Here is a 13,902-nt window from a genome sequence, read left to right as displayed (position 1 = left end):
TTGTCTATTTACCAACTTTTTCAATGAACCGAGCAGCTACAGCTCTCCATTGTGTCTGATGAAGGCACCTCTCATGGACCACCAGTTAGGTGGTCTGTGGAACCGGAGGCAACCCAAAGAAGGAAGCTTGGCCCACTTCCCTTGTGACTGATGTCACATATCAGGGAATCTGTTCACCAAAACTAGGGGGGTAGGATGTAGCTGTTGAACAGACCTCTCCCTGGCACAGGCCTCAGGCTTGTCTGCACTACCATGGTGCCTTCAACCATGCTTGCTCTAACATCTGACCAATCAAATGACTGCTGGCAACAACAGCCAGTCCTGTAACAGGGCATCTGGGGGACTGGCTTTAAGCTCAGATGTTGGTCTTTCTTGGATATTTAATTTCTCATAAAAAAATCTTTGTCTTCTTGCCCTCACGCCGGGCACTGCTGCCTGACTGGCGTCTCACTGGGAGGACCCACTGTCACCACAAGCTCTCGGTGTATCACCATGACAAAAATAGAACATGCTCCTGGGGGCGGACTGGTGGTTGCCAGAGGGAAGGGCGCCTGGGGACTGGGTGCAAGAGGTGAAGGGATTAAGAAGTACAAACTGCTAGTTATAAAATAGTCACGGGGATGGAAAGCACAGCATATGGAACACAGTCCATAATATTGTCACAACTCTGTACAGTGCCAGTTGGGTACTGGAAATATAAGTGGGGGGGGCAAACTTTGTAAAGTATGTGACTGTCCAACCACTATGCTGTAGACCTGAAACCAACACAAGATAACATTGAAAGTAAACTGTAATTAAAAATTAAAAATTAAAATATAAAGTCAAAAAATAGAACACAATTTATAGACAGAATGGATTCATGTGCTACATGTGTAATTAAACATTTAAAAAAATGGACCTCATCCTATTTCAGTGTGCTTTAAAAAACTGACTCCTTTTCCGAACTGTCTTTACTAGTGACGACATCATTATTTACCTCAACCTCCTCAACTAGGGAACGTAGAAAGTATGTATTTCTCTATTTTCCCCATACTCTGTGATTACTTTCTAGAACAATGGAAATTTAGCATTGCAAGTAACCTTGGCAACCATCAAGTGCAGACCCCTCATTGACAGCTGGGAAAACTAAGGGCCAAGAGAGGTGAATTGATTTACTCACGGGTTAGTTAGTGGAGGAGGTGGAAATAGAATTAAGGTCTAGTTCAGAGCTTTTTCTACTATGACATTCATTGTCCTATTTACTTATTCATTTACACATTAAAATTTTTATTGAATGTCTCTTATGTGCCAAGCCCTGTTTTAGGTGCTGCGGAAATCACCCTAATAGCAGCTACCATGTACATGAAGCTCCCTGAATGCCAGGCACTTCCTGACATTCACAGGTCCACTTAATAATACTACAGAGTGGGTTCTGATATTATCCTCATTTCATAAATGAAGAAACCTTTTTGGGTCATTTTCCACTATTGGGGATCCACAATGGCTCCCTGAAACTGCTGGATCCATTCTAAATGTCTCTCCTTGTCCATGAAGGCTTTTTAAATAAATCTGCCCCTCCCAAACCATTCAACCTTCTCAATCTTTCTTCATCAACTTAAAACCTTTGAATCGCAGATCAGACTCCTTGCTATGCCCTTCTCACCCCCACATGCCACCTCCCTGGAATGTTGGAGGGCATGACTGTGACTCACTTAAACCTGTGACAGAGCACTAGACACAGAGGAGGTGATCAGGAAACGTTTGTTGAATGAATGAAAATTCCTGGTTCTTTGCCACTCCAAACCATACCTATTCTGAATTCTTAGCCTCAGTTTCAGATCCTTCCTGGCAAGAGGGCCACCACAGAACCAATAAGACAGAACATCAACCTGGGAGTAACAATACCAACCACCACTGTGGTTTGATGGACTCCCAACTATGTGCCACACACCAGGCCTCACCTGCATTTCATTTAATCCTAACAAAACCACATTAGCAGACAACTACTATTATCATTCTGCTTTTAATATGAGGTTACAGAGGCACAGAGAGGTCAAGTAACTTGCTAAGGTCACACAGCTAGTGGAGCTAGTCAATGTAGGGCCCACTGTGCTGAATTCTTGGTAAATACTTATTTTCTGACTAAACTGCTTTGGAAATGCTGTGAGTGATTTTGAGTCCTGCACCTTAACTTCATCTGATTTGCCAGAATCGAGACATAGGAATTAAAAAATAATTTGCTTTAATGAGAGCCTGACATAAGCTGTTATTTCTCTTCCTATGTGTGCTACACAACTAAAATTACAAAACGGAGAAAATCTGTAGAGAAAGGGAAATAATGCCTGTTGTATGAAGTGTCAGATGGCCTATGTTTTATACTTAAGTAAATATTTTAATCTTACTTGGGCCCAGTTATCTGGTCTACCATCCTCCCACCTTCCCTGTTGCCTGGAAAAATGTTGGCTTCCACATCCACAAGGGCACATGGCTGCTGCGTGAAGCTGAGCTACAATTATTCAAATTCCAAGTTGGGCTTTTGTTAGCAAAATTTCAGCCTCAGAAACACTTTGTTTCATGAGCAGCCAAATGCAGCTCCCACTCTGAGCCAGGAGTCTTGTTGGATCCACTTCTCACATTATTTAGGGCACAGCACAGGCCCAGAGAGACCCACATGGTGCCTGCAGACAGCTGATGAGACAGCAGAGGGGTCTGTCCTCTGGGTAAGGGCCCTTTTCCAGACTTGGAAAAAGAACATCTGTATCCTGATTAGGCAGTGACTTATCCACATTCCGTCCTGAGGATTGCTTCCAACTGCTAGTCACCCTGCCCTCACGTGGGTAATCCAGAGGGTGTAGTTTATCGCATGGGTCTCCCAGACGGCCCCCACCCCCACCCCACCCACTGCAGCTAACTCTGCCTTGGGAGAGGCTGCAGGTCTCTCATCAGGGGTCACAGGGCCAAGGAGAGCCACTGTGGACTGCCCAGTAGCTAAGTCAGTGATGAGGATGCTGTGCAAAGGGGTGGGTGCTGCTGTGATGATGCTGTGCACGAGACCAGGATAGGAGCATGGGCCTTGGAGCCACTCAATCTGAGGTCAAATTCTGCTCCTCTGTTGCTAAGAACCTTTAATAAGGAACCAGAACCATCAGCAAATACTCAGTACCAGCTATGCCTCTGGCATGCACTGGGGGATAAGAAAGTGAAGTAGGTGGAATAGTCCCACCACCATGGAGCTTCCAGACAGGTAGAACACAGTGTGATAAGGGTGAGGAGGTGGCCTCTTGGACCTCGGGTTCTTTATCTGAAGTAGAGGGTCAATATTACTCCTTTAGAGGATTGGCACATAGAAATAAAGTCTCCACAGAGAGTATACGGCAAGAGTCTAATGACCCCTCCCTTTACAAAGGTAACTCCCTGCTTACCCAGCTCCCAACTTCACCCACTGTTTGCTGTCCTAGGCCAGGGTAACTGCTGTACACCCCTCTCTGATCTGTCTCCATTTTTGCATAAATTCCAACGATCAAAAACACCAATGAGTTATCAATAAGCCTTAGCAAGTCTGTGAGAATAGAAAGGGTCAGGGGGAGGTGGCCTCTTGATCTAGTCCTCCCAGGAGGGAACAGTCAACAGCTACTGTTCTACAGTGTTACCCAGGACCCAATGTTCCATGGTCCCACAGAATGAACACAGTGGCCACCCTTGATAGACTTCTTCCTCCCCCCCACTTCCTTCCAACGGCTGCATCTTTCAAGGTCCTCTGCCTTTTTTTCATTATGTGGAACAGGATGTTTATTACATGTCAAGTGTACGACAAAGGGCTAAGCAGGGCAGAGGGCTTCCTCCTCTTGCACGCTGGTCACTAGACACCAGGCATTTGTCTTCTGCACGCCCAGGAGTGACACTAAGTGTGGGCTGTGGCTTCACTGCTCACCATAGTCAGTGTTTTCAGGCTCCCAGCAGTTCGAAGGCCAGAAGTATGGAGCCTGCAAAAGAGCAGAGGTGTCAGGACTCAGAAGCATGCCAGCACTTGCTCGCCCCTGCCTAGGGGTCAAGGTTGGCCCTCCCCTGCACCCAGGACAGGCCCTGTTTCCCTCTTCTTCATGCTGACACCGCAGCCCAACCCTCTCCTGCTCTTAATGCAGCCGAGGCCAGTCAATATTTTAATCTAGGTGTTGAGAAATGAAACCAGGTAAACAAAATAAATGAGAAAGTGAGAAACTTAGTTTACAGGGCAAAAATTTCTTATCCTGAGACAAAAGAAGTTTAACTACAGAAGTCAGACTGGCATGGTTTACTGGGTACAAGCCCCAAGGTCCTGAATTTTGTCCCTGCAAGGTCATATAATGAAGCCCTAACTCCCAGTGTGGCTGTATTTGGAGTACGGGAGTAATTAAGGTTGAATGAGGCCATTAGGGTGGGACCCCGATCCCATAGGGTTAGTGTCCTTTATAAGAGGAAACAGCATCTCTCTTGCTCTTTCTCAAACACAACAAGAAGCAGCTGTCTGAAAGCCAGGATGAGCGTGCTCACCATAAACCAGACACTACTGGCACCTTGATCTTGGACTTCCAGCCTCCAGAACTGTGAGAAATGAATGCCTGTTGGGTAAGCCTCCCCCAGTCTGTGGTATTTTGTTATGGTGACCTGAACAGACCAAGATACCCTTTGGCCTTGTCTGAAGAGCTCTGCTTCCAAACCCTTTGGTTTTGACCTTGATACAACCCCTTATCCTCTGCCCCAGATCTAGGACAGGATCTGAGAAAAACAGTGGAAAATGGGTGTGAAGGGTTAGTAGGTAGCTAACAAAAATGTCACGTCAGGAAGTCAGCACGATACAGTAGAAACATCTCGGACTTTGCTATCAGGCTGACTTAGGCTCAAATCAAGGCTGTCTCTCAGATTCACCAAGTGCCCCATTAATTCTCTGAACACCTCAGTTTTCCCATTTGTGACATTTGTCCCCTAGATGCTTGTTCTTCAGAATAAATGAGGAAATATGGATAAATTGCCCAATAAATAGTAAGTTCTCCATGAGGGCTTTTTTGTATTGTTTGGGTGAAGCAATAAATGGCCCAGACAAAAGTTTTCTCGGTTTTCCCAGAGCTGGTGGGAGGTAAGCGTTGCTCCCTTCAATGCCCCCAGTATTTGTATGCGGTTCTAAACCGCGACCAGAGGGTGACGAGAAGAAAAGGTTCTCTGGGAGGAGGAACTGGCGGGCCTACCTGGAAACGATAAAAGGTGCTGTCATCCTTCAAGGTGAGGACATGGTCCGAGATGGGAAAGACGTAGCCCTGAGCAGCTATGAGGCTTCCCAAGTGTATTGCTTCCCCTGTGGGGACAGGGCGTAAGAGAGAGAAGTAATGAGGAAGCTGTCAGAGTGCAGGGCTACTTAGCTGAATGTCGGCTGTGGGAGCTGAAAGGCAACCCGAAGTCAACTCTCATCACCCCTGGATAACTGCATGACTGACTGACTGATTGATAACTTTATGGTATGATTGCACTGGGCTGGGGGAAGATGTCAATGGTTGGGAAGTGCTGCCATGTGTCTGGGACTTCTCTGGATGCCAACTGTGAGGCTGACATTGCTGGAACCTCCCCCGCCACCAAGACTTCCAGAAGAAGGTGCTCATGGTTAAGAGCATGAGACTTGGTGTCGATAAACTGGTACTTAACTGAGATATTTCACATGAAGTGCTGAGCAGTGTCTGGTGCAGGGTCAGTACTCATTAAGTGCAGGCAGCTCTGACTCACATTTTTATTGTCAGCATTTCTTGTTACCCTCAGAAATGAGCAGGCAGCCTCCCTGCCCGTAGAGACTTTGAATTCACATGGCATTCCCTCATGTGACAGTCCCTTCTCTTTTGAACATAAAGGAAAACCTCAATTTTGTGGTGACTTGTGTAGTGGGCAATGGCACAGGGAGGCCAGTCTGATAAAAATATTTATATTTTTGCAACAATGAACATGGTTTGTTAATTTAGCACCAACCATAAATACATTCACATAAATCATTAGGAACTTATATTTATGCATATTCTGAGAAGAGCTAAGGAAAACAATAAATTTAAATGATTCTACCATGCATGATCATATAAAAGCATTCTTCACAAACAGAAAAGTACTCTTACTGGTAAAAACTAATTTTTGGAGGTGGAAATTATCGACACCAAGAAGAGTCTCTAGGAATTATTAATTTCACAAGCTCTAATTTTTTTAAGTGACTTGTCTTGGCTTTACTTGTCAACTTTTCAAGAGGTTGCATATAATCTAGGCGTTTTGTTTTTTAAGAAGCACCTTGCCTGCTTCAGAAGGAACATATACTTGTAACTGGTGGGATCAAAAGAAAGGAGTTTTAGTTTACTCGCTTAGTGATGACCCGTTTGCTTTAAGAACCACGGGTCCAGCACGAAAGGGATGTTTCATCACCTGCAGCTGCTCCTTTCCCAGGAAAGGAAGAGCAAACTCCAGTAAGAAGGTGACTTTTCTGTCACCAGTCTAGGAGCTAGAACTCACTTCGTTCTTCAGGCAAAAAGGCTTTTGCTTAGATATGTGGCAGATAGGAAGAAGGAAGAGAGAGGGGGGTGGAAGTGAGACAGGCCTGGCTTCCCAGGGCCTTTGTCTCATTTCCACCCTTCTGTTCCCAGCTGGTGAATTGTTCTTTTTTTTTTTTTTTTAAAAGGTTTTATTCATTTATTTTTAGAAAGGGGAGGGGAGGGAGAAAGAGAGGGAGAGAAACATCAATGTGTGGTTGCCTATTGCATGCCCCCCACTGGAGACCTGGCCCACAACCCAGGCATGTACCCTGATTGGGAATTGAACCAGCAACCCTTTGGTTTGCAGGCTGGCACTCAATCCACTGAGCCACACCAGCCAGGGTTAGTTGTTCTTAACTTCTCCTGCTGAAGAACTTCTTAGAAGCCCCAACAGTTGCCAACACCTGGATGTCCTCTCAAGGGCATTAGAGTACAATGGACCTTCTAGCCATGACCCTGGTCATTCTGGACCTTTCACAGAAGCTTCTCACACCAGGGCCAGAGAGGATTCCTGAACCTATTCTCCTACCCCAGCTGGTTCAGGGTTCTCAGAACACTACTACTACTAACCACGACTATTACTACTACTACTATTGCTGCTATCAGTACTACTACTAACAACAATAACAACAACAATAATAAAATATGTCAGTGATAGAATGATTATTTTAGAAGGGTGAGAAAACAGTGCTCTTGGAGAAGAGACCACTGTGAAGAAAGGGGGTCCTTGTTTAGTAGCATTGTAATCAAAAGAAATGTTGACTTTAAATACATGGAACTAAACTGTATTTTAGTCTAGTTTTAGTAGAGACTTATTCAGTCTAGTTTTTATAAGAGGACAGTCAGGAAAAGTCCAGGCTGCATAAGAAAAACACGTAGAGGAGTTGATTCAGTTTCTTTCCTTAAAAGGATTAGCATGTAGAGTTTTCCCCTGGGGATAAAGAACTTGACTGGAATTAAGAGTTTTCACTACTCATGAGAATGGTCATTAATCAAGGTGGTGAAAAAGGCTACTGTCATTTCCATTAATGACCTGCTTTTTCTGGCACTCGGATTTCTGGCAACTGCATTTAATCAAACTCTATGTAAATTGTATTGTTTTGTAGTCAATAGTATAGTAGGAGCATCAGATTAAAATACAGGAATGCCTGAGCTGACATCCTGACCCCAGCAAGGAAGCACCGCGGAAGAACAGGCACCTAGAAGGGGCACTTGAAAAAATCTCTAAAAAGCATAACAATTGGAGGCCATTTAATTTGGGGCAAGTAGGTCTAACACGTACGAACATCAGAATACAGATATGTGGGTATTTATAAACACGAACTATGGGCACCAAGAACACGCAGTTGAGACAGGGAGTGAGGACATTCAGAAAAGTATTAACTAACAACACATGGGTAATAAGCTATACTTATCTAGAATTTTCATTTTTCGGGAACTCCTTATTTTCTAATTATGCTATAAAATAAATTTTAATGCTTATTTACTAGTGGGAGGACAGATTTGGAAACTGTTTGATTGGCCAGAGTTTTGTTGTTGTTTTTCTGGTAAGGTTTTCCTAATTGAAATGCACAATTAAAGTTGAAAAAAAAAATCATTCCTTCACTACTTGCAGAAACAGAAAACAGAAGGCATCTTGGCAAATAATTAAACATCTTAATTGTGGATCAGGCAATCCAGTTTTAAGATCCGGCTCTCAAAAGCTGTTCCCTAACAGCACTACAACTTATCGTTAATTGCTGTGGCTAATGAGAATTCGTCTCATTTCACATGATATTGTATTGGGCTCTTTGGCATTCTCAATGGTTGCTCATTTTCTCAAAGGGTGGTTTAAATTTAAAGATGGATATTCAGTAGAGAAAACAAATCAATTTCACTTGTAAGAAGAGCGATCCTACATTTTAGAATTTGCGTCTATAAGCCCAGTCCTCAGGAGGGTAGGAGAATCTAGTCTGGAACTTGGTTATGAGATGTTTACTGATACCACGGGGGACAAAGTCAGGATCAAGGGTCAAGTACCTGGGTCTTCGATGGAAAGGTTCTTCATAAGCCACTGCACAATGTCAGTACCTGCAACGATAAAGCGATTCAACTGAAGACCTCATGAGCACTAAGCCCTGCGGCAGAAGAAACATGTTGACCTAAGAGACTCCTAATTCGAATGAGCAAACACCTGGAGAGCTGCTTTCCTGTCCCAGCAAACTCTTTCCACCCATCAGCTCACTTCCACAGTCATAACCCCATCTTTTCCAAAAAACCTCCACTTTGATCACTAGAAGGATCTTGTGTCCACTTTTCCAGGGAGCACACGGAGGGGACTTCCTGCGAATAGAGACTTGGATGACTTCTCTGAGGCAGGCTGGGGAAGTTTGATCATGCCCGGCCTTCAGGCTATTTCCTGTGGGAAGAGGTCTCTTTAGCTCCCTACCCTTTACTGAGAAGGGCTGACCAGGTTCCTGAAAGAATCTCTAATTTCTTCCAGCGTGGGCCCACCCTGAAAGAAAGTACCCCTGTGTCTCTGGGAGTGACTTCTATGTATTTGCCTATCCCCTGGGCCACGGCTCGATTACAGTTCCAGACTCTGCTGCAGGGGCCTGAGTTCTGACAGTGGCAGTGACGTCACTGCCCTGACCACACAAACTCCCACATGACCCTCCACAGCCCCATACCCTTTTGTCCCCGTCTGCTGGCTGAATGGAGAGGTCGTCAAGGGCCTGGAGCGGGCAGAGCCACAATGTGGAAGGAGCCTGGGATTCTGAAGAACCATGAAAATTGATGCCCATTTTGGGGTCTGACCTGATTGAAAGTTTGTCATGTTAATCCCCCCAAATTTGGGGCTTACCTATTTTGGCATTTAGTATTATCTTGACTAATGTAACATCTTAAGAGTCAAAAGGGACTTTTAAAGCTGATCCACTCTCACCCCAGCCATTACATGAGTGCCATCCACAACACCCTGGACAAGAAGCTACTGTAATCTGCATTTAGAAAACTCTAGAACCTCGGAACTCACAAAATCCCTCTTAGCTAGCCTGTCCCAGTTAAATCATCTCTGACTTCTACAAGCAGAAACACAACTTCCTCTGAGACTTACTCTCTTTGGCCTCAATTTTGCATTCTGATACCAGAAACAAACCCAGACCTTCCCATTCTGTGAGACAGCTCTTCAAATATTCAGGTCGTTCACCTAACACACTATCAATGTCTCCTTGAGTTCCCCCTCCAGGTGAAGGCTGCCTGGGTCCCTCAATGCTTCCTTGCACGACAGGCCCTGGAGCCCCTCCCCATTTTGGTCCCAATTCCCTTTTGTTTACCTCCCTCTGACAGTCTGGCACCTAGAACCAACATTTCTTAGGGCAGCACAGTTCACGGGGGAGTAGAGGAGTCCAATTTTCTGGTGGGTTCTGAACTTCAGATCAGTCCATCTTTGTCACCCCCATGCCTCACTTTAAATGAACGCAGACCTTCGAAGGTGGCGTTGTCATTTCAGGACAGGACGTGGGCTGGAAAACAGCCTGAAAGGGCAACATTTCTAGATATCCGAGTCTTGGCGTGGGTCTGAGGCTTGATGGGAGGGAGAGGGCCTGCCAGCAGCTCCCTTGGCACAGATTCCCAGCTGCAAGGCTGGAGAGCCGGCAGAGGGGTTTGACTGCTGTCCTTCGCCCAGAAATAAGGTTTCCAGAAATTTGACCGGTTGCCAGAGCAGAGACCAGGTCAGGCCTGAGTGCCTAGACTCTGTGCTTCTCTCCAGCTCTCTGGAAGGTCAACGAACCCTGCACAGTAAACTGCCAGGGTCCCATCCTGCTCTTTCTGTGGGCCCCCAACCCCCCAGCACCAGCCTCCTGACACTGGCCTGCAAGCCCCTCGCTTCTCAACCTCAGAAGCAGGACTTCTAAGCTTTCTCCCGCTCTGACATCTATGAGCTAAACTTTGTATCCACCACTCTCCTCCTCATTCACATTCTTTGAGGGAAAGGGAGAGTCTGCCCGTGTGCTTGTGCGTGTGGGCCCGTTTCCGCCAAATTATACAAGTTCAACATTTGTCCTCGGAAATGAAGAACAAAGCAGAAATCAAATAAGAACTGTAATCCCAAGTTGAGGGTGGGGGAGAGACTCTAACCTGTTTTTTCCTCAAAAGAAAAATAGTTCTCTTTTGTGGGTTGCCTAGAAACGGAGAGGTTTCCAGCATCAGCAACAGCTCTCCCCCGGGCAGGGGGATTATCTTTCTGCTGAGCTGGCTGAACCATTATTTATCACCTGCCAAGACTGATTACTCACCCTGGGACAATGACAGCCCTTCCTTTCCCCTGTTAATTACTGTCATCATTAATATCCATGTCACTAATTAGTATTCATTCACATTGAAACCCCTTCCTCGCTGTCATATCCGTTCCCCCTCCACCGCACCCCAGCCCGCGGCACTATTGTCTGGATTGCTCCCCCCTTTTGGCTTTCTGGGCTCAGTGTCTAGCCTAATTGTCTCCCCAGTCCACCAGGCCCCATCTGCATTCACAGAGCTGAAGGATCCCATTTAAACACTTTTTTTTTTTTTTTGGTAAAAATGGGAAAGTCACAAAGGCCCTTTTCCTTTTCTCCTAGCCCTGCGGGGACCACAGGCCTCAGTTTCTGGTCCCCAGTGCAGCCACCATGACAGTCAGGGTCTCCATCTGGGGACTGGTGTGAGTGTCCTGCCCTGGCAGAGGGCCGTGCTGCTGCCCAGCAGTCCTGGCCCACTGCCCTCTAGTGGCAGCAGCACCCACCTCCTGGCCACCCCTCAGACGCCACTGGCACCCCGTGGTGGTGGTCGGCATAGACGACAGTGCCTAGGGCTGTGGACACTCTGCTCCTGCAGGCGTGGGGTGTTCCAGGCTTCCGAGGACTGATCCAGAGGGGCCAGCCTCCAGCCTGGTGGCAAGAGTAAACCATTGCATGTTCAGGCCCAGGAACAAGTCAGGAAGAAAAATCTGTCATAATATTATTTCCCGGAAAAGACCTGCAACTCTTCCACTGTGGAATTAGACGAGAATAGTCCAAATAACCATCAGGAGAAATCATTCTCCTTTTCTTCTCTCTTTCCTTTCATCTTTCTCTCCACCCTTCCCCAATCATTCTTTCCATTTTATTATAAAACGAATTTCAAAGTGATTATTTTTCCCTTCTGTCCACAATTAATTGTCGACCTTTGTAATCACTGATGGGCTCCAGTTCTTGTCTTAGTCAAGGTGCTATGCCAAGGGCTGAAAAATCAATATAAAAACTTAGGAACAAAGGTAGGACAGTCACCCTTTATTCCCAAAGGTCCTAAAACTCTTCGCCTAAAGGTGAGGTGAATTTATCAGCAAACATTCCAGGGATTTCTATGAAATACACCAGGAAGCACTGAGACACTTCTTCACAACACAGTGGTTTGTTAGCATATTTATGCACATATTTATTACGCGCAGGAATGCTCTATGTTTCTATGGGTATAATATGTAGCATTTCCATTATGGCATGTATCTCTCTATATATAATTATGTTTATTGGAAGGGTTTTTGGACACAACTCAAAAGTTCTGGAGTAGGAGATTGTGTAAATAATTATGGCTCATCATACAGTATTTATTGAACACCTATTATATTAAATAAAAAGCACATTGAAAAGGGTAGATCATAAAGTGACATCTTTACAATAGAAACTATATACTTGTATTTATATTCTACTGATTACACAGATAACAGAGAAGAAAAGTTCTCAAAGTGTATTTAAACTGTCAACTTTAGGTTATCTTTGGGAGGTGGGAGGGTCACGTTATAGGAAATTTCTATTCTTTACATTTCCTTATAACTGCAGTTCATAGAAGGTTAATATATTACTTTTGCACTGAGAAAAATACTCTTCATTTTAAAGAGCAGGAAGGAAAGACCGGGCCTCTGAGACTAACGCGGAGAATCGGGCTGCAGACTCGGAGAGGAGAGGGCACGGGAACAGGAACGACCCGCTGAGCACTACCGCCGACTCCCCTGCACCCCCAACGCTACCCCCAGCTGTCTGCTGCTCCCCGGAGAACGCACACGGGGGAACGAAGGCAGGACTCGCACAGCGGCCTTTTTCCTGAGGAGTGGAGAGAGTGAGGCTCTCCCACGGGCATCAAACTGGTCCCTCTCCCTGGCCATCTGACCGGCCCCAGAGCCTCAGCGTGGCGTTTTGCAGATTTCGCTCAGACTGTTCGCCATAGTGCTGGGCGGAGGGAGACAACCTGTCCCTCCCACCCCCCCACTGTCCACAGTCCCCGCCCATTGCTTCCTGTTTGCTTGTGTGGAGTGAGGTTCAGCGGTCTCTTCCCCCGAGACTTCCCCAGTGGTAGTAACTCTAGATCAATGCAAACTGGATTTGAATAAGCTGGCAGGATCTTCCAGTATTTTAAGTTCTCTTTCTGGTTTGGGGGACACCCTTATTATAAGAGGGTTCTATGCTGGCCTTTGTCTTCAGGTGTTTTAAGTTGGCTTGAAGATTTAGAGATACTGATACATGGAACTTCTTCCCAAGTAAGTCGGAACACAAGCATATCCTACAAGAAACACTCCCTCTCTCCATTCTTCCCAAAGTATTGTGTCAGTCTGAGCCCAGACTAAACTATGCAAACTTGACAAACAGACTGGTTCCAGTCCCCTGCAGATTCCAAGTTACCTAAAACTTGGTAGCTTATGTATTGATAACTGAGGCAATTGATAACTTACTTATCAATCCTCGCCATTAGGGAAAGATACTTCCGTTTGAGTAAACGGTTTCTGGAGCCCAGCAAAAGATAAGATGGTTCCTGCTCCTCAGTCAAGGTTATGACTCAGTCTGACACCGGGTTCTCACAGACCTGCCAAGGTCTCAGCTGCACCTGTGCGTGAAGAAGGCAGCTTTATGCCACCTCATCAAGCATGTAGGTGCCATTGCAGGCCAACAGTCCCGAAGGGGGAGCGACATTCCTGGGTGCCCGCTGTGTACCGGGCCAGAGTGTGCACCTGACCCTGCTATCACGTACCACCCTGACAATAATTGTGGAAGATGTAATGACTATTACACCCATTTTACAAATTAAGCCCAGAGAGACCCAAGGCCACATCCTAGCACCTATCAGAGCAAAGGTTGAAATCCATGCAATCTCATGCCAAGTAATCTCATTACTTCCACTGCACCACTCTGCTTCTCTTATCTCTGAATAACTGTCTGAATACTGCACAGAAAAATTGGAGAAGCGATCTTCTGCACTCGACTGTTCCCCCTGAAGGGGAGACATGACTTTAGTGATAATAACAATTGCTACTCTATGCTATTATTTATTGAGCACTTTCTATATTCCAGACTTTGGAATAATCCCACTATAATAATCCTATGATGTAAATAAATTACTTTCCTTT

The 13,902-nt window shown here is 45.6% G+C and overlaps 1 protein-coding gene across 14 annotated transcripts in view; it reads right to left on the bottom strand.

The window, feature by feature from the left end:
* Positions 1 to 13,902, bottom strand: part of RGS6 (regulator of G protein signaling 6) — a 464,787-nt gene that overhangs the window by 78,834 nt on the left and 372,051 nt on the right. For all 14 annotated transcript variants that reach the window (XR_011651449.1, XM_045201344.3, XM_053927871.2 and 11 more), the window contains 3 exons: positions 8,532 to 8,582; positions 5,202 to 5,308; positions 3,911 to 3,962 (listed from right to left, as the gene is read on the bottom strand). Coding sequence is in view for 13 of the 14 variants with exons in the window: in XM_045201344.3 (XP_045057279.2) it covers positions 3,911 to 3,962; positions 5,202 to 5,308; positions 8,532 to 8,582 (210 nt within the window). In the remaining variant the exon portion in view is untranslated. The remainder of the gene's footprint in view (positions 1 to 3,910; positions 3,963 to 5,201; positions 5,309 to 8,531; positions 8,583 to 13,902) is intronic.

Source organism: Desmodus rotundus, chromosome 7 (assembly GCF_022682495.2).
Source record: "Desmodus rotundus isolate HL8 chromosome 7, HLdesRot8A.1, whole genome shotgun sequence".
Classification (NCBI taxonomy): Eukaryota; Metazoa; Chordata; class Mammalia; order Chiroptera; family Phyllostomidae; genus Desmodus; species Desmodus rotundus.
Note: the sequence above shows the minus strand (reverse complement) of the source record. Positions and strands in the feature narration are given on the sequence as shown.